The 19,224-nt window shown below is 49.6% G+C and overlaps 1 protein-coding gene across 2 annotated transcripts; it reads right to left on the minus strand.

The window, feature by feature from the left end:
- Positions 1 to 874: 874 nt before the first annotated feature.
- LOC125553097 (ATP-dependent zinc metalloprotease FTSH 5, mitochondrial-like) lies at positions 875 to 5,208 on the minus strand. 2 transcript variants are annotated; one of them, XM_048716860.1, is made up of 6 exons: positions 4,973 to 5,208; positions 3,404 to 3,491; positions 2,899 to 3,216; positions 2,349 to 2,803; positions 1,765 to 2,241; positions 875 to 1,665 (listed from the first exon to the last, which is right to left on the minus strand). In XM_048716860.1, exons 2-6 carry the CDS (start codon positions 3,483 to 3,485, stop codon positions 886 to 888), a joined length of 2,112 nt encoding a protein of 703 aa, XP_048572817.1. In that variant the 5' UTR covers positions 3,486 to 3,491; positions 4,973 to 5,208; the 3' UTR covers positions 875 to 885. The 2 variants fall into 2 exon arrangements, with proteins under 2 accessions (XP_048572817.1, XP_048572816.1); XM_048716859.1 differs by lacking the exon at positions 4,973 to 5,208 and adding an exon at positions 3,685 to 3,716.
- Positions 5,209 to 19,224: the final 14,016 nt, after the last annotated feature.

A 19,224-nucleotide genomic window follows, 5' to 3' on the forward strand; every position in this document is an offset into this window, starting at 1 on the left:
TGTTTTAGAGCGGGTTACAGAATCTTGGGGTACATGCTTGAGTTCCAAAAGCAGGAGTTTTATAGATATAAGATACAAAACACCACACTCTTTTCAGATTTGAGAAAGAAATGTCATGAAATCTCTCCAGCTTCCTTATATTGTGTCTTTTCCTGTAGTTGGTTTCTAATTTCTTTGGGCAGTTTTAAATATCTGTCCAAAAATTGAGTTAGAAAAAGTAAACCGGACATCTAAATAAATTACTCCCTATGTAAACTAATACAAGAGCGTTTAGATCACTAAAGTAGTAATCTAAACGCTTTTATATTAGTTTACGGAGGGAGTACAATTTTAACAGCTCACTTGGCGAATTATGTGGCTTTTGTAATTTGATGAGTTACAGCTTGATAAATGCATAATATTTCCTAAACTGTTTTGACAAATCAGCTGAATACATGAACAGTTCGCACGATGGGTTATGTGTGGTTTTCTGATAGTTTTCGATAGGTTTGGCAAAGGCTTGCGAACATTATTTGAATCAACATTCTCAAACATTACTTAGTTGATGTGACTGCAATTAATAAGCTCGTTTAAAGCAGAACAATAGCCAGGGCTGTGAAAATTGCATTTATACACATCCTTCTTGTGCTCAGTCACAGAAACCCTATTCAGTTCATGTTTAAGTTCCAAAGCACAAGTATTTACTTATTCAGAACATAATATGCAAAAGTTGGATTACACGTCTATGACCTGAGAAACAAAATTCAGAGTATTCTAGGAAAGATCAATTAAATTCTGCTCGTACATCTTCTTTACACTTGTGTGTATGCAGCTATAATAATGAACCAAAAAGAAGAGACATGACCAAACTGTCTGTTCAATCTCTTCGCTGTCAAAGGACTATTGTCAAAACCATTTACTTCCACCTCCTGTTACTAGTTTCTTGATCTGGTCACCAGTGAGAGTCTCATCCTTCAGGAGGGCGTTGGCTAGCGCATCAAGCTCCTTCCTACGATCCGTGAGAACCGCTTTGGCGTTCTTGTAAGCATTGTCCAGTAATTCTTTCACCTCCTCGTCAACCAGTTCTGACATCCGCCCGCTCATGTTCGTCGCCTTGCCACTGCTAGCATCACCGCCATTGCTGTAGGTAACGAAGCCCACCCGCTTGCCCATGCCATACTTGGTGACCATGTCAGTCGCCAGCTGAGTCGCTCCGCTTAGATCAGATGAGGGGCCAGTGGTGACCCCGCCTTCTCCGGCTATAAGCTCCTCGGCCACCCGCCCGCCCATCAGGACATCTAGAGTCGCCAGCATCTTCTTCCTTGAGAGTTCAAACTCGGCGTCTTCCCCCGGCAGCTGCATCACCATGCCAAGAGCATCCCCCCTGGGAACAATGGTAGCCTTCTCGACAGCGTCAGCGCCGTCAGTGAAGATAGCAACAAGAGCGTGCCCTCCCTCATGGTAGGCGGTCATCTTCCTGGCATGATCAGGTATCACCGCCGACTTGCGCTCGCTGCCCATCATGATCCTGTCCTTGGCATACTCTAGGTGATGCATCGTAACAGCTTTCGCCCCGTCCTTGGCAGCGGTGAGGGCGGCCTCATTCACCATGTTTGCAAGGTCTGCACCCGAGAGCCCAGGTGTCCCTGTAGCGATTGTCAACACATCCACACCCTTGGCTTTCACCTGCATGCAATGGAAAAATACACAGATCGAAAAGGTTAAAGTTAAGTCTTACGTTATAATAGATTGCAAATATTTTTGGGGACAGAGGGAGTATGTCACCTTTGAGATATAAGACTCGAGGATCTGGCGTCGGCCCTCGACATCTGGAAGAGGAACGTGGACATGACGGTCAAAACGCCCAGGCCTGACGAGGGCTTTATCTAGCGACTCCTTGAAGTTGGTCACGGCGATCACGATGACCCCGTCATTCTGCTTGAAGCCATCCATCTCAGAAAGCAGCTGGTTCAGGGTATGCCTCATCCACATTGGATCTTCTGTATTTCTAGGACCAGCAATGGCATCGATTCCATCGATGAATATTATGCAAGGGGAGCGCTTCTTTGCTTCACTGAAGAGCTCCCTCACTCTTTTAGAGGCAACACCGATATACTTGTCCTCGAAGTCGCTGCCGCTGCACGCGAAGAACGGGACGCCAGTTTCCCCGGCCAGCGCCCTCGCCAACATGGTCTTCCCTGTGCCTGGTGGACCAGAAAGCAGAACGCCCTTTGGAAGCTTGGCACCAAGGCGCGTGAAACGCTGCAAAGCAAGCATGTGAAACTGGGTTAATTAACCACACGAGGAAAGAAACGATCGCTGAGCTGCATGAAGAAGGTTGATGATGGCAGTGTCACAGTCACACTCACCTTGGGATCTCGTAGGTAGTGAGCAATGTCCTCGAGGTCAGCTTTGGCTTCGTCAGCCCCCTTTACATCACGGAATTTCGTGGTGGTCGAGGTTACCTCTTTCAAACTGCCAAAATTACCAACTTTTGTTTTCTGACCACTGAACGTACTACCTGCAACTTCTTCGACACCACCGTACTCGTCTTCCGTTTCGCCCAAGAGCTCAGCCGGAATCTTGCCGGCAAAGATTACAAGGCCCTGATCAGCAGCCTCAATTACCTTCTCAGACACCTTGTCACCAAGAGCCTTGCCGCCATAGGTCGCAAGGCCAGTAGCTAGGCCAGCAGCAGCGATGGTCCCGAAGGTGGGCCAGAGCAGTTTCCATATCTTGCCCTTCTCCATCGTAACCATGTGGAGCGGTGCAGTAGCTGTGCCCAGAGCACCATCCTTCGACAGGAGCTGGCTGCCCTCCACCCCTGCCAAATCAGTTAGCAGAAACAAGTTGTAAACAGATTGCATATAAAATTGGTGAATCGTATGCTCGGGTTAAGTAGAAATTGAGGCCACCTACCTTGAGTTCTCATCTCGAGGCTGACGAGGGCCTTTACATACTCTGAGAGAGCTGAAGGTTTGGAATGCAGCGAAGGCTGGCTTTCGAAGTTGTATATAACTCTTTCTAGATCACTGCTGTTGAGGTCTGTGAGACGAGAAGCGGCGCCAGAGTGCAGGCCTCTTCTGTTCAGGTGTGTGAGACGAGAAGCGGCGCCAGAGTGCAGGCCCCTTCTGTTCAGGTGTGTGAGACAAGAAGCGGCACCAGAGTGCAGGCCCATTCTGTTGAGGTCTCTGAGACGAGAAGCGGCACCAGAGTACAGGCGACGAACAATGCTACCTGGATTAGTAAGCATCCGCAGAGCTGATCAGTTTACAGAAAGGAGATTTAACTAGTTGCTCCATGGTACGTAAGAATCAAACAAGTACCAACAAGTCATATGTAGATTATAATGAGATGTTTGTATGATCAACAACAGGATACTGGGCACAGCAAACCGAACAGCGTGCGAGCGACGGAGAGGTACCTGCGCCGGTAGCTGCATTTGCCCTGAAAGAAGCCGGCGCGTTGCAAATCACACGCGCCAGTCCACGCCTTGCCAGATGCATTGCAGCCTGTGACACAAAAACCAACGAGGTTAAGCAGCATTCAGCAAAGCAAACGTTGAATTCAGCAGCTACGGGAGCCGACATGGCCCTGAAATGGCAACCCGTAAACTAGAGTCTAAAACGTCGACAGACAGTCGCTCGCAGCTGCAGATTCAGAAACAGGGTCACACCGGGGAAAGGAAGAAGTAGAGTAGAAGACCTTGGATTGGGCGAGCCGGAGGGCCATGACGGACGCCGAAAAGAATCGCTCGAAACCTTGTCGTTGCTCGGCGGCGAGAGCGAGACGATGCCTGTCCCTCTGCTTTTCTCTGCCTCCTGACTCAAGATGGCAATGGGACCCCGAAACCCACGTCCTCGTGGGTTTTTACCCTATTAGAGGACGGGGATGGGCAGCTTTTCATCCCCATGGGGCTGTTGTTGGGCACATTATACAACCCGACACGTTTTATGGGTTTACACCCGTTTCGGTAATCCCCGAACCCGAAACCCGGCAATACCCGTGAAATTACATTATTTTTTTATCACCGTAGTCATCTTACCCCCGAAATCTTAGAGGCCTTGATGTGTTCACAAGATTGGATAAGAAACAAATATAAAGGTGTGTCTTTCTTTACATATCATCATAAAGTTTATCATTATCTTGTTGCAATATTTCATAAGATGTTCGTTACTATTTATTTGATTCTCATAGATGCTGACAATGAATAAGGACAAAGTTTTTGGACTTGTGCATATTTTTCTCATGTTTAACTTTAGCTTGAGCGAGTTTTGATCTTTCCTAGTACTTGGCACTTTGATTTGGCATTGGAAGATTTGAAGATGGCCATTTGGAGGCTTGGAGATGTGAAAGATGCCATGATGATTCCAACTTTAAAGTGATTTGTGAACTATTAGTTCTACTTCAGAATTTATATAGCTGTTGAACCATCTACTATTGTTTTTTGTTGAAATTTACTTAAGTTATGCTGCTGAAATGTGCTTGTTTTGTTGTTGAAGTGTTATTCTTTGTCGCCACTATGTTTGTTTAAATATTTTGATTTTATCGTGGGTTCCCCGTGGGTTCCCCGAAACCCGATGGGTTTAAGGGACGGGCAGAAAACTAGCCCTGCACACGGTGATGAAGACGGAGACGGGTTTACGATTTTTTCGTGGGGATGGGTTTGGGAAGGCAAAATCCGATGAGTTTGGTCCCCGTTGCCATCTTGACTCCTGACTGGACTGCCTACCTGCAGTATATAACTGCGTCGATTGATCATGGCTGTGTCGTAGTCGGAGTAAAGTAGCAATCGGAGCCGCCAAGAACCGACCGGAAGTGAACAAGCAGGTTTCCGGCCGGACTGGATTCGGGGAAGGATTCTTATCTTAGAACCAAATAGACTCCAACTCCGACATTCAAACCATCAAATTAGCCACCCGGATTCGATTCCGGCGGAGGGGTTCGATTCGAAACGAACATTGCGGCAACTGTGTGGGGAAGAAAGTGTCACCTTGTTCGGGCCTCACCGCGCCGCCTCCCCCCAAATCGGCGGCGGCCGGATCTGGGATGGTCCGGCCGGGCGGCGGCTCCCTGCCGTCGGCGAAAAGTGCCCCTCCGCTCATCGCCCGCGCTCTCCGCCGGCTCGGCTGCGGGCATGGACCTGGTCTCGTGCGCATGGCGGGCTCGAGGAGGAGGGGAGAGGGATGGCGCTGGGTTCTCTTTCCCAGATGACACCCCACCTCGACGCCTGAATCACTGAAAGTCTGAAACAAGTATTCTGAACGGATGAACACTAAAATTTGTTTTTGTAGGCGATGATTGACAACCCTAATATCAACTCTCTACAACAAATACTCCACGTCACACATACATTTGACTTTAAAATTTCCCCATAAAAAGAGTGTACGTCTATCTTTTCAATGCACTTTCTTTTTACAGAATAATACTTGTGTTATTCAAAACTATCCAGAGTTACAATCACGACAGGCAATATCGAGGAGTTCATCAGAGCATCTCCAACAAGCGGCGGTCATGCCGCGCGTAAAAAACACATATGCTGCGCGTGCATCGCCTGGTTTGGCGCGGCGCGCAGCGCTGGCTCCAGCAGCCGCGCTAAAATGCAGCGCGCGCGCCGCTCCAGCAGCGCACGCGACGCGCACAAACAACATATGCATTCGAAAACAAAAGCAAAAAAAATCAAAAACAAATAAAAATAAATAGTTCAATTTCGTTTATTACAACTCAAACAAACAGTTTATCGTTCAATACAACAAATAATGCAATTAAACACAACAAATAGTTCAACAATACAATAACGAACGCACAAATCATGATGCTCTTTGTCGTCCATTCCATACCCACCACTCCTTAATGAGATCCTTCTGAAGATCATTATGCGCTTCGGGACGTCGAATGGCATGATAGGAGGCAACAAAATGGGTCACCCTTTCAGCCCTCCGTCGCACTCGCACCAGATGTCCCAAGAGCTCATATTGGGAGTAGTCTACATCTTGGCCACGCTCATTCTCGATGATCATGTTGTGCATGATCACACAAGCGTGCATTATGTACCAAAGCATCTTCTGATCCCAAAATCTAGCCGGTCCTCTCACAATAGCAAATTGGGCTTGCAAAATCCCAAAAGCTCTCTCCACATCTTTTCTAGCCGCCGCCTGAGCATTGTGGAAATCAAGATTTTTCTTACCTTCTGGCTTTTTTCAACGGCTTGACAAAGGTTTGCCACTTTGGATAGATGCCATCCGCTAGATAATAGCCATAGTTGTATGTACGGCCATTTGCTACAAACTGCATCGGTGGCAACTCCCCATTTGCAATCTTACTCATCAGTGGTGACCGGTTTACAACATTGATGTCATTCAAAGATCCAGGCATTCCAAAGAATGCATGCCAAATCCAAGTCTCTTGATCGGCCACCGCTTCAAGGATTATAGTGGAACCCTTTTTTTGGCCGTGGAATTGCCCATGCCATGCCTTTGGACAATTCTTCCAACTCCAATGCATGCAATCTATTGAGTCAAGCATGCCAGGAAAGCCGCGAGCTTTGTTCATCGCCAAAAGCCTTGCGACGTCTTCAGCGTTGGGAGATCTCAAATACTCCTCGCCAAACACTTGCACAATTCCGACTACGAAGCGCTTGACACACATGATGGCTTGGCTCTCACCCATAGCCAAGTGATCATCAACTAGATCAGCCGGTATACCGTATGCCAACATACGCAAAGCGGATGTCACCTTCTGAAAGGTGCTATGCCCGAGCTCTCCGGCGGCATTCCTCCTTTGCTGAAAAAAGCGGTCATGGCTCGCTAGTTTCTCTGCAATGTGCCTGAACAACTCGGTGCTCATCCTAAACTGGCGACGAAAATATGACTCGGGGTATGTGGGATTCTCCGCAAAATAATGCCTGATCAATCTGTTGTGGGCATCGATCCTATCCCTCCAAATTTTTTGCCGACCCATAACCGAACCACCGTGCTTCGGTTTTTTATTAATATGCATAGCTAGGATCATTGCAAGATCCTCCTCCTCTTCCATATCAAATTCTTCTTCGGAAGAATCATACGACGAACTCATCTACAATGTTGAATACTATGCTATAAATAAAAAAGGGCCATTTGCATTTCTGTCCCTAACTCGAACCACCTACTCAGATTTGTCCCTAATTTCGAAGTCTGCTCAAATTTGCCCCTCCGCCGTCATGTGGTCTTATAGAAATGCCCCTCCGAGCCGTTACCGTAAAGTCAAGGTTGTTTGACCCCTAACCAGCCGTTTCTTTGACATTTTTGCCCTTGTGTCCATGTGCCACTTACTGGTGGGTCTCACTCTCAAAAAATAAAATGAAAAAACACTTTCTCTCACCCCCTCTCTCTCACTGATAACTTACATGTGGGGCCAATCTAGAAAAGGACTATTCAAACTTGATATTAGGCCCACTGTTATTGGGTTATTAATATTTTCTGCATATTTTGTTTCAATTAATTGTTGATTAGGCCAACAGTGACCGACGGCGACCACTTGCCACGGCGGTGGCACGTCAGGAGGCCGCGAGGAGGCTGGACGAGGGAAGCAGGCGATAGCCCTGGATCTGCCGCATCCAGGGATGTTTTCTCCGGACCATATGGTCGCCGGAGCGAACGGTGGCGACCATTCCCGCGGCGGCTTTGGATCGAGCAAGTGGGGGGGGGGGGGCTACCATGGGAGGGGGAGAGGGGAAGCTCCGTGACATTAACGAGCTCACTAGGAGCACGATGACGGCGCCGCTGTGGCTCGAAGAAGACCGAAGTGAGGACTTCAACCATGGCGGCCATGGCAGAGCACAGAACTCACGGGGAAGACGACCCGAGGTTATAGGTCTTGCTATGGAGGATGCCCGCGGCCTCTGATGTACACCATGACGCCCGGGGAGCGGCTAGGATCCATCGACGTGCTTCAATGGCATCAAATCGACGGTGCCAATCCGAGGCCGGAGGCGATGCAGATGCATCCTGGCTCTTGGTACTGAACTTCTCTGGTCAAATTCGTCGGCTGGGGCAGCGATGTCATGCCGTACGAGCATCCTGGCAAGCTAGCGATGCCTGGGGTTTCCGTTGCCCATGTGCTGGACTGAGTACAGCGACAGGGCGGCCTCCGGTGGGCTTGCGGGAGAGGGCTAGAGGAGGGGAGAGAGAAAAAGGGTGAGCGACAGAGAGAGAATGAGGGCGAGTGGGTTGTGGCATCAAGGAAGACCAGCAACGGCGGCGGCGGCCATTCAACACCCTCGCCGGAGTTGAGAGAGAGAGAGTGGTTGTCGGCCTGTCATTGGGCAGGGAGAGAGACGTGAGAGAGAGAAGTAGCTTGTCCTTTTCCCTTTTTTTCTAGTTGGGTCCACCTATAAGTGTGTGTGTGAGAGAGAGGGGTGAGAGAAAGGGTTTTTGTTTTATTTTTTGAGAATGGGCCCCACCCATAAGTGACACAAGGAGACAGGGGCAAAAATGTCAAAGAAACGGTCAGATAGCGGTCAAATGGCTTTGACTGGATGGTAACGACACGGAAGGGCATTTCTATAAGGATACTTAACGGCAGAGGGGCAAATTTGAGCACACTTCGAAATTAAGGGCAAATCTGAGTAGTGGGTTCGAGTTAGGGACACAAATGTAAAAGACCCATAAAAAAACTACAATCAACATGCACGAAATTCATGGCTTTCGAGCAATACATACCTTCTAGGCGTTTTGTCGAACACCTTGCGGGTGCCGAGCGGCAGCGAGTGCGCGGACGCTGTTCGTCAGCGGACCAGCATGCGCGTGGGGCGGCGGGCCTAGAGGGGGCCGGAGAAAGCGCGCACGGGGCGGGGATAGGCCGGGGAAGCGCCGGAACGGTCGCCGGATGGCGCGGTCGGCGGCGGCGGCGCGGCTGGAGGGGGGTGGGAGGTGCGAGCGAGCGCGCGAGAGTCCAACGCGCGCAGCAAATAAGCGGCGCACGATTGCGTTTCGGCCCGCGCGCTGGACTACGTATGCCGCGCGCGCGGTTTTCGCGCGCCCGTTGGAGCAGCTATTCCGGTTGCGCGCGCACTAAAAGAGGGGATTTTGCGGCGCGGCGCTAGTTTGGCGCGTCTGTTGGAGATGCTCTCAGAACCCGATCCAAGCCACACAACAGTTCGACATTTTGATCGTTCAAAATTGCCAAAAAGTGACTAGCATTTTTTTTGCTGCGCACAACATGAATAATACAAGAATTACGCTCGATCAGACTAGCTTTGATCTCCTCTATTAGAAAAGCATATTTTGATCTATTCCCCAGTAAGAATTATCTTCATTGCTTCAAGGCTGTCTGATTCAACATCAACAGATAAATTGCTTCATTGTAATGCTAGCGAGAGACTTTCTCGAATGCCCATGATCTCCGTCTCAAGCACATCATTACAAGAAAACAAATATCTTACATGAACTGAAAATGATATTGCCGTCATGGTCTCTAAGAATCATACATGTACCTGCTACTCCATTTAGCACTTTCCAATGCACTTTAAAGTAGAAAAAAATATTTCTCTCTCATCACACGGTAATCAAGACCAATAACATTTTACACAGGGTCTCCTTAGTCTCTACATGCACTTAGGGCCTGTTTGGTTCCAAATAAGTCACCAACTTATAAGTCGAAAAGTGAAAAAATGACTTATTTTACCAAACAGACCCAACTTATAAGTCACCCCAATTTATAAGTCATAACTTGCTCCACCCTAACTTAAAACTTATAAGTCACCCCTTTTACATGGGTCCCACCACCTTTACATAAAAAACAAGGTGAGAATGTGTGGTCAGCTGACTTATAAGTCAAGTGACAACCAAACAGACGTGACTTATAAGAGCATCTCTAGCCGCGCCCCCAGAAAGGCCTCCCCGGGGTTTTTTTCGCGCCGACGCTGAAAAATCGGCCCAGTCGCGCCCCCAGGAGCCCGATTTTTGCCGGCCTGGAACGAATTTAGCGTCGGCGGATCCAGGCCGAACCGGGCGCGCTGGGGGGCGCTCGGGGGCGCCGGGGCGAGCGGTTTTGGCACGAAAGAGCTGCGGGCCCGCCGCGTCAGCGACACCGCGCGTCATCTTCCCCGAACGCCTCGGTTTCCCGCGGGGAATCAATGGCAAGGCTGCCACCGGTCAGCCTTACCAGTGATTCCTCACGGGCGGCGCGTTCACGGGGCGGCGCGCCGACGCCTCCCCTCCCTTGCACGCGTACACACGGGGCGGCGCCGCTATATAAGCCGGTGGCCTCCCTCGCCTCTGGCTACACCAGCCACACCCGCCCTAGCCTGCCCTCTACCTCTCCCGAGCGCCGCCGCTGAGCCCTGCCTCTCCCGAGCGCCGTCGCCGAGCCCTCCCTCTCCCTCCCTCCCTCCCTCTCCCGATGGCCGGGCGGTTCCCCAGCGATGAGGCCGCGGCCAACGGCTTCGGCCGCCGATCGCTCCGCGAACAGGAGTCTTGGACGGCGCACTCGCAGCGCCGGCATCGTCATCAACGAGGGCAGCCGGCGCGCCTCATCGTCGGCTCCTCCTCCGTGCTTCGTCAAGCCCAAGACGGAGCCGGGGCTCGCGCCGGTGAAGACGGAGCCGGGCCTCCTCCCCGCGGTGAAGACGGAGCACGGCGGCGACATCGAGCTCGACGACGACACGGCCCTGGAATGGGCGCACGCGAACTCCCTGAAGATGGCGAGGGAGCGCCAGTGCGCCGCCCTACAGCGCTTCGCGCAGCGCCGCCGAGGCCGCAACGAAGGAGGCGTCATCGTCATCGTCATCGAGGACAGCGACGACGACGACGTGCCGCCGCCACCAGCCCGCGTTGGCGACGCCGGTCAGGGGTCCACCAGGGACGGCCGCGTCAAGGAGGAGAAGCCCGACGACGGCGGCGACGATGGCGGCGACGACGGCGACTACTCGGTGTTCAGCCAGTTTTTTTAGATTAGTTATCTATTTTGCTATGTAATGAAAATCCGCGAACATGTCTAATATATGCCCAAGTTTGCCGAAATTTAGTCGTGTTTAGCCGAACTTCGCCGAACATTGCCGAAATTTGCTATACTTTTTCTAAACGCGCCTGGGGGCGGCCCTAGGGCCGGCAGCTGGGGACCAACTCGCCCCCAGGCCCATTTTTTGCGCCGGCTCACCCCTAGGCGGCGATTTTAGGCGCCTCCTGGGGGGCCAACGGCTGGAGATGCTCTAAGTCACTGGTTTTAAGTCACCTGACTTATAAGTCAGGTGACTTATTGAAACCAAACAGGCCCTTAGCTCATTAGGGGTTGGGTAATTAAAGAGGAGAGATGATGGCTTGCACCTTTCTAATACATTTTTTACTCCACTCTATAATTTGTCCTAAAATTTCTATACGTACACTTTTCAACGGATGGAGGGAGTACATACTGATAGATATCATGGGAAGGTTTTGGCATTGCAACGGTTCGGTACTTCTTAGCACAAATTATGGCGAACAACCTAGAGATTATGGCTTTCCCCGATGACGCAACTCCCGTTAGGATCGAATCCCCGGTCGAGGTGGAGCATGCCAGTGAGGTCTACTCAGTGGCCACCTGAGATGAGTGATGACCCGGTGCCATTGAGTCTGCCGATCGCCATTGCCGACGACGCTTGCTCCTCCACCGGGGGTGGGGGGATCAACACCTACTCCAACTTGCTCACTTGGCTTCACCGACTACAACTTAGAGTAGTCTAGCTAGATAGTTTGACCTTGATTTGGTGATGTAGTTATGTAGTTGATGATGTCGATTTGGAGTAGCACTTGTGATATTTTTGGGTATATGAGTCATGAATGTTTATGTGGCTTATGTTACATGTGTTATTTGTAACTTGCATTGCTTCTTCAAATCTTATTCTCTTTGTTTGTGTATGAATTGGTATGCAGTGTACAGAGGTAGGTGTTCAAGGGTTTATGATTCATGGCCCTCATGCAATGAACAAGTGTATCGTTACAAAGGCAGCTCCTTCCTTCGATTAAACAGTAGGGAGGAGGCAGAGAATGATTACTCCAAGTATGTGCTCAAAGAGAAGATCAATCATGAAGTAGGGTGCAGGCCAGCTTATCAAGTTGAGTGGGTTCAAGAACTTGATAATCCTCTTCTTGTTCGTACTAACTGTGGTGTTGTTTTTATCATGTGATCGTTTATAACATGCATGGCGTTGGCCATGTTCTAGTTTAGTGAGGAGACACTCATGCTATGTAACTACTTGTGACTTCATATGTAGCTTGTCTGGCCTATATATTATGCTTTTGTGAGTTTATTGTTATCTATGTGATCCTTATTGAGTATACAAATTTATGTATGTGATCCTTATTGGATATTAGTATTATATCTGCTTTACTTTAGGGTTAAATGAGAAATAATTAGGAATCAGGCTGACAATGCCTTTTTACGAGAGTGGCACTCGACAATGTTATCTTTGCCTAGCGTGGCTCTCAGCAATAAAGCCACATGGTAGGTGTGGCATCTTGCCTGACTATTTGCCTAGACCCTCGAGAAGGTTGTCAAGAAAAGAGGAGTACCTAGGGAGTTGATGATGTATATAGGATGAGATCTTAGATACAACTCTCGGCAAAATATGACACGTGGCAGCGCTTGGGCAATTGCAAGTGCTAGGTAAGCCAAGAGTTGAACTCGCCAAATAGGAAGGTGTTTGCCAAGCTCTTCGGTGTGAACTCGGCAAAGACCTGATGCCATATACTCATCGTCGTGAAGTCACTTTATTATGCTGAGAATACCCCTTTGGTACTCGACAATAAGTATGTTGAGTGCCTGATGGATGGTTCTTGGCAAAATTATGTTTGCCTAAGAGGTGTACGTCGAATGACTTTTGCTGAGATATGTTCTCGGCAAAAAATTTGCCGAGTTTTCTTGGGCCTTCACCAAGTTTCTCGGGCACTTTACAAAGGAGGCCATTCCAGTAGTGTTATATATAATGTCGCCTCTTTTAAATCTCAGTCGTTAATATCTAAAATTTAAGACCAAGATAATTTAATATATGTACACAAACGCGATGCCTTGTTTGCCTCTTGTTTTAATAATATAATAGATAGATTGTCATGGATATTCTCCTCTTGATAAAAGCACTTTGGGTGTTGGGAGATAATGTTATTTATGTGAGGGCCTAGGCAGATGGCGAGAATCTTCGCGATGATCTTTGTCACCGCATGGATGAGACTAATATGCCTAAACTTCGATATGTCCTCCACACCTTCCTTCTCAGGGAGGAGTACCACATTAGCGGAGTTGAGCCTTGCCACATGGAGGTGGCCAAAACATTGGATAGCCCGCATTAAGTCCTCTTTAAAGAAGGAACTGGTGAATCCATCTAGACCGGGAGCCTTGTTACTTGGCATTTTTGGTTAATGGCCTCTTTTACCTCCTCTTCAGTGAACGGAGCATCAAGCTCGTGCAAATCATGGGTGTCCAAATTTAGCTCATCCCAAATAAAGTCATTGGGGAACACATTGTCTTTCCTGGCCCATGATGTTATGGAAGTGATCAAGAATGATACTCTCCTTTTGGCCATGCTCGATGGCGCAACCATTGTTGTTGGCTAGCTTATGGATGTGATTCTTTATCCTTCTAGCTTGTGGAACACATTTCTTCTTAGTTGAAAGAACGGTCGGTGCTCTTCGAAGGCACACGCAACGCATAAGAACAACCTCATTAACATTCGGAATCTTCTCCTGGAAGTTTTTGCACCATATACCGGATTCTCACCAAAGTGGTCATCCAATAGCTCCGCGTGACCAGCTTCCTTGTTCCGACGGAGTACAAGATGACCAGGTACTGAACCTCCTCACTTCGACTTCTTGTTTGCCATTGTGTCTGCATACATAGCCTTCACAAGATCAATTTCTTCATAGTCGTCGGAAGATGAGTCATCGAAAAAAGATTGAACAAGAGTGTTTATCTACAATCAATAAGAAAATTGAAACAAAGAAATTGGGGGAAGAATTACTTCAAATACCTTTGTCCCGTTTGTTTCTTGAGCTAGGTTTGGAGACGGAGGCCGAAGCGGGGCAGCGGAGGAGGCGAAGGAGGGAATGAGGTGAGGCGGAAGAGGAGGAGGCGTGTGGTGTGGGACGACGGTGAACCGAGATCGCAGCGTAGCAGTAGCCAACGTCGCACCCAAGCCACCCCAGCAGAAGGTGGCGGCGTGGGATCCCGGCCTAGCAGTGGCGGGCAGGCGACGGGCCGATGGCGGCTGGGTGGTGGCAGCTGTGGACCGACGCGGTGGCAAGGGTGTGGTGTGTGTGGTGGTAGCTGCTGAAATTTTAGTCTGCCAAAAAAATACGAGAAGATCATCTGCTTGTAAACCCGTGGGAAGAAAATGTCATTTTTACGTGATGTGCAATATGACAATTTTACGAAAACTGTTGGAAATGTTTTGCGGCCTCAACTTTCCGTGAACAACGGTTAATTTAGAAATAGAGGAGCTGTTGAAGAACTCGTACCAAAAATGTTTCGACCACAACATACTGGCATGACACTGCTACATGGAATACATCCACCACACTAAGAGCAACTATAGCAGATCCTGTAAAACCTCGTCGGGCCATTATTTTTCCTGCGGGTTTACGGGACGGTCCAAACAACGGCTCGACCAGGTCCGGTAAAAATGGGTCAAACGGTAAAAAAAAATTACGGGAGGCCCATAAACCGCCCCTGATTCCGCTACATATGCCGGTGCCGGGTCGTTTTATGGTATCCGTCCGCCTTTTCCCCTATCTTCCTTCGCCGCTTTTCTTCTACTCCGGCGACAAATTGAGCGAGCTCTGGCAGTGTTTTATGGCGAGCAGATCCACCGGAAGCGATAGGAGATGTGCTGTGTGGGTGGCGGTCGGGGTGGCCGAGGGGGTCTTGGCGGCGGCGGTCCGCCTCGCAAGCGCAGCCATGACGAGGAGGACGGGTTCTCCTCCCTTTGCTCTACGGTGAGGAGTGGCGCAAGGAGCAGGCGCGCCGCCGTGGTGCGTTGTCTTGCAGCGCCGGTGCATGGCTGTGGACCAACTTCGACCGTCTTCACCGCATCTTCGATCCAGCGCTCCAGCGCCGTTGAGCAGCCGAGCGCGCCGCTGGGGACAAAGCCGCAGCGGAGCGGGTCCCGACGCTGAGGGAGGAGCGGTTTGCAACATCTGCTAGATTTCTCTAAGAGCATCTCTAGCAGATACCCTAAAACCTCGTTGGTCCTCATTATTCTGACGGATTTATGGGACGCTGCAAAAAACTAACCCGGCCAGGTTTGGTAAAAATGGTCCGGCCCGTAATTTTTTTACGGGCAGCCCATAAAACCGTATTCAAATCTGGGATATATATCGGCACTGGGTCGATTTAGGGTTCCTGTCCACATTCTCGCTATCCTCCCCCCCCCCCCCCCCCCCCCCCCCCCCCCCCCCCCCCCCCCCCCCCCCCCCCCCGCGCAAATCTCATACTCCGGCCAAAAATCCACTTCCCTCTGGCGATGTTTATCAGCGAGCGTAGCGACCGGAAGAGAGCGAGGATGTTGTGCGTGGGTGGCGGACAGGGTGGCCGAGGGGAGCTCTGTGGCTGCGGCAGCGGGCCGCCTCACAAGCACGGCCATGACGAGGAGGCCGGGAGCTCCTCCCTCCGCCCTCCGGTGAAGGAATGGCGCAAGGAGCAGGTGCGCCGCCGTGGTGCGAGGCCCCGCAGTGCCAGCGCACGGGTGTGGACAAATTTCGGCGATCTTCACTGCGTCTTCGATCCGGCGCTGCAGTGCCGCCGAGCGGCCGAGCGCAACTGGTTCGAGGCGAAGGAGGCGGCCGTCTTCTGGGATGAAGCCGCAAGTAGTACGACCTCGCGTACATGCTCTGCAACTTCCGCATGGAGCACCACCTCTGCGTTGACAAGTTCGGCTCCGGTGATGGCGAGGATGAAGACGAGTAGAACTCCGGTGATGGCTCTAGTTTAAATTTTAGATCTAGTGTTGTTTAAGTTTAAACTATCTAGCAAGTGGCGTGCTATGTGGGGAACTATGTTTCATTTGCTTGTATGAACTATTTTTATGGAACTCCGGTGATGTTTAAAATGTCGCAAATTAGTAGTTTGAAAATCGAGTAGAATTCCGGCGATGTTTACGGGATCTATTATGCCGATCTGTCGTCCCGTAAATTCTGTTTACAAGATATACCGTAAACAATTTTCGCATTACAAGTGTTTACCGGATCTGCTAGGGATGCTCTAAGGGAAGATGTTTAGCTAGTAATACAGCCGGAAGAAGAGGAAAAAAGACACTAGTACAATGTTGGATGGATTGGAAGCACCCAACATGGTCTCGCTTTTCCGACTGTTTCCGGCGCAAGTTGCTCATCTTCGAGTTGGTGCACTTCTGAAGTCCCATCTTTCAGACTGAAGACCCTGAAAGTGTTGTTGGCCACTCCAACCAACGAGTAGATGCAGTCCTGCCGGACCCGGCCGCCGGTGGGCGCACACGACGCACCAAAGTACATGGGCGCGACGAAGAAGGCGCGGCCGCCGAGGTCCTCGACGGGGCGCCACCGGCGCTCCGAGAAGTCCATCTTGAGGACCCTGGCCTCGTCGTAGGACCCTCCGCGATGCAGCAGCACGACCTTGTACAGCTCGTCGTCGTCCGTCCCCACCATGAACACCCTCGCCCGCCCGAACCTGTCCGCCTCCGCGGGCTCCGTCGCGACCGAGCCGAACGCCGGCGCCCCCGCCCCGGGACGAGCCAGCTCCAGCACGCGCGTCTCGGCGGGCACGGCGTTGAAGTAGAACCTGCCCCGGCACGCCGCGATCGGCGCGATGACCCTCTTCTCGACGAAGTGCTCGTCGCCCAGGGTCCCGATGTCGTAGTCGTGCCTGGCCCACTCGCCGTCGCCGACGCGGCAGTGCCATACCAAGGTGGCGATGGGCTCCACCACTAGCACTGGGCACCCCGGGGCCGTGGGGTCGCCGGCGAGCAGGCAGCTGCAGTAGGGGATCAGGCCCTGCTGGATATCGAGATGCGGCAGGTCGATCCTCTGGCTGCTGCGCGGATCCAGCAGGTAGGTGGTGCCAGCGGCGTCTCGGTGCTGGACTACTAGCATCCACCCCTGCGGCGTGGGGCAGAGTGATTTGTTTTTCAGCTCCTCCTCAAGGGCGACTACCTCGAGGGGCCTCGCGCCGGCGAGGCTGAACAGCGTCGTTGCCGTGGGTTGTTGGTGTTTGGCGCCTACACCGTGCACCATGGCGAGACAAGGCAGCGGAAAGCTCGGCGACATCTCCATCTCGAGCTCCTCTCGATCGCCGGCGGGATCGAAGAGACTATGAACCAAAGAGAACGGAATCTCCTCCTTAAATAATCTACCGGGAGTAGGTCGGAACTCGGAAGCGACCGGATCGGGGGAAGCCAGTCGGGGCCGGAATCGAAATCAGAATCGGTGACAAATAGATCTGCTACTCCCTCAGGAGTCTGGATTGCTCGCTTCTGCATGGATGCACGATGTCTCCATTTTATGTACGTAGAGTTTTTTTAAGTTTCCGTCGACTTTAAATTTTGTTATGTCTCACTGATGTTATATTCCTTGGGTTTGTCTAGGACACATCTAGATGTGTCTAAATTATTGCACATCTAAATGACTTAATCAAGTATAAAAAGGAAACGAAAAATAGGAGATAAAAAATACTCACACGAATCTTCATGCAAGATCAATGACATAGGACTTAGACATGCAATACTTGTGCTTTAGCAAAACTGGTATTCCTTGCAGCTTGCATGAAGATTCATACAAGTACTTTCTTTTCAGTTTTTTCTTCTTATTATTATTATGTACTTGTCGCCTGATTGAGACTTGGTTAAATCTCAGGCGATTGAGACCTAGGCACACCCATCTTGACTTGTTGTATTACACTTTAAAGTAACCTAGAGGCCGTGTTTAGGCGAAAATCGGTATCAGTGAAGTAACCCCGAAACTCTAGAAATCATGAAGAATTTATTCTACTTTGTTAAATATCGCAAATATAGTGGAAAAACCTCTAGAACATTTCTTTGGAAGGAATTGTTCATCGGGTCTGACTTGTTGTTCGACAAAACAGAAAGTTGTTTCTTGTATCACTACACCACGACACTCAAAGCGGTGTCAAACAATCTGTGGGCATAGGTCACCTAAGGCGACACATTTAGTGTCGGCAAAAATCTTTGCCAACAGAAAGGAGCTGTCGCCTATAGTCCTGCCGGGAAAGGTCTTTAGCGACAGATAAATCTATACCGACAGACATTATGACAGTGTTGGTGAGATCTATGGCGACAGACATTTCTACACCGACAGACTATGTTATGCCGACAGATCATTTGACAGTGTGATATGCCGACAGATAGTGCGACGTCGGTTGATACGCCGACAGTTTGTCTGTAGTGCGTTATGCCGACAGAAAGTGTGATGGTCAATACTTATGCCGACACATTTACTGATAGGGTTCTACGTTTCAGCACAAATGTAGATGCACCATAGTTTGAATGAAATTTCATTCCTAATATTCAATTCATATTCAGTATGCAATACATATACAAACAATTGCACTAATGTATTCATCACAACATACCATTGATCGATACAATTATCCAACACATATAAAAGATTCATTAGTTTTCTTCACTCAAGTTAGATACAAGCATTGAGAAAATACATAGGTCAAACTACAAGACGTGTCTTGTTGCAAAATATAATTGCCAAGCTCCTAAGCGAACAATTGTTCGTTCACTTGACTACTAAAAAATATTATGGAGGAGACAAGTCTTGGATCACCAAGTCAGCATCAACTTCCATATGAACAAAATGTGTCGACCATGTCATGAACAAAAGCGATCACCGGAACATGTTAGATCAACTTGTGGGCTTCCTATTTTCTGCCATATGTCCCTGCAAAAGAATTCGTATGTTCGAGCAATCTTAGAAATGAGAATTTGTTCAAACTTCTGAGTTTCCCTTCATTCCAAAGATCTAAAAATTGAAAATGTAATGCAAACAGTTTGGTTACGAAAGATATCCATCCTTATAAGAACATCAACCAAAAGTCAGGTTCTTATTGTAAGTTGAGAGATTGCATTTGAAACTTTCTCAATCAGCAAACAATAAGATATGCACTTGTAAACATACATGTACCCGTGAGTAGCAGGAAGTGCACTTGGTGAAAACAAAGTCATTGCAAAGACCATCTTTAGCCTATAGTCAGTAGCAGGAAGGCATTTTGTTTTCCGCTGAAATCAGTTAACTATATAAC

The sequence above is a fragment of the Triticum urartu genome, chromosome 4 (genome assembly GCF_003073215.2).
Source record: "Triticum urartu cultivar G1812 chromosome 4, Tu2.1, whole genome shotgun sequence".
Classification (NCBI taxonomy): Eukaryota; Viridiplantae; Streptophyta; class Magnoliopsida; order Poales; family Poaceae; genus Triticum; species Triticum urartu.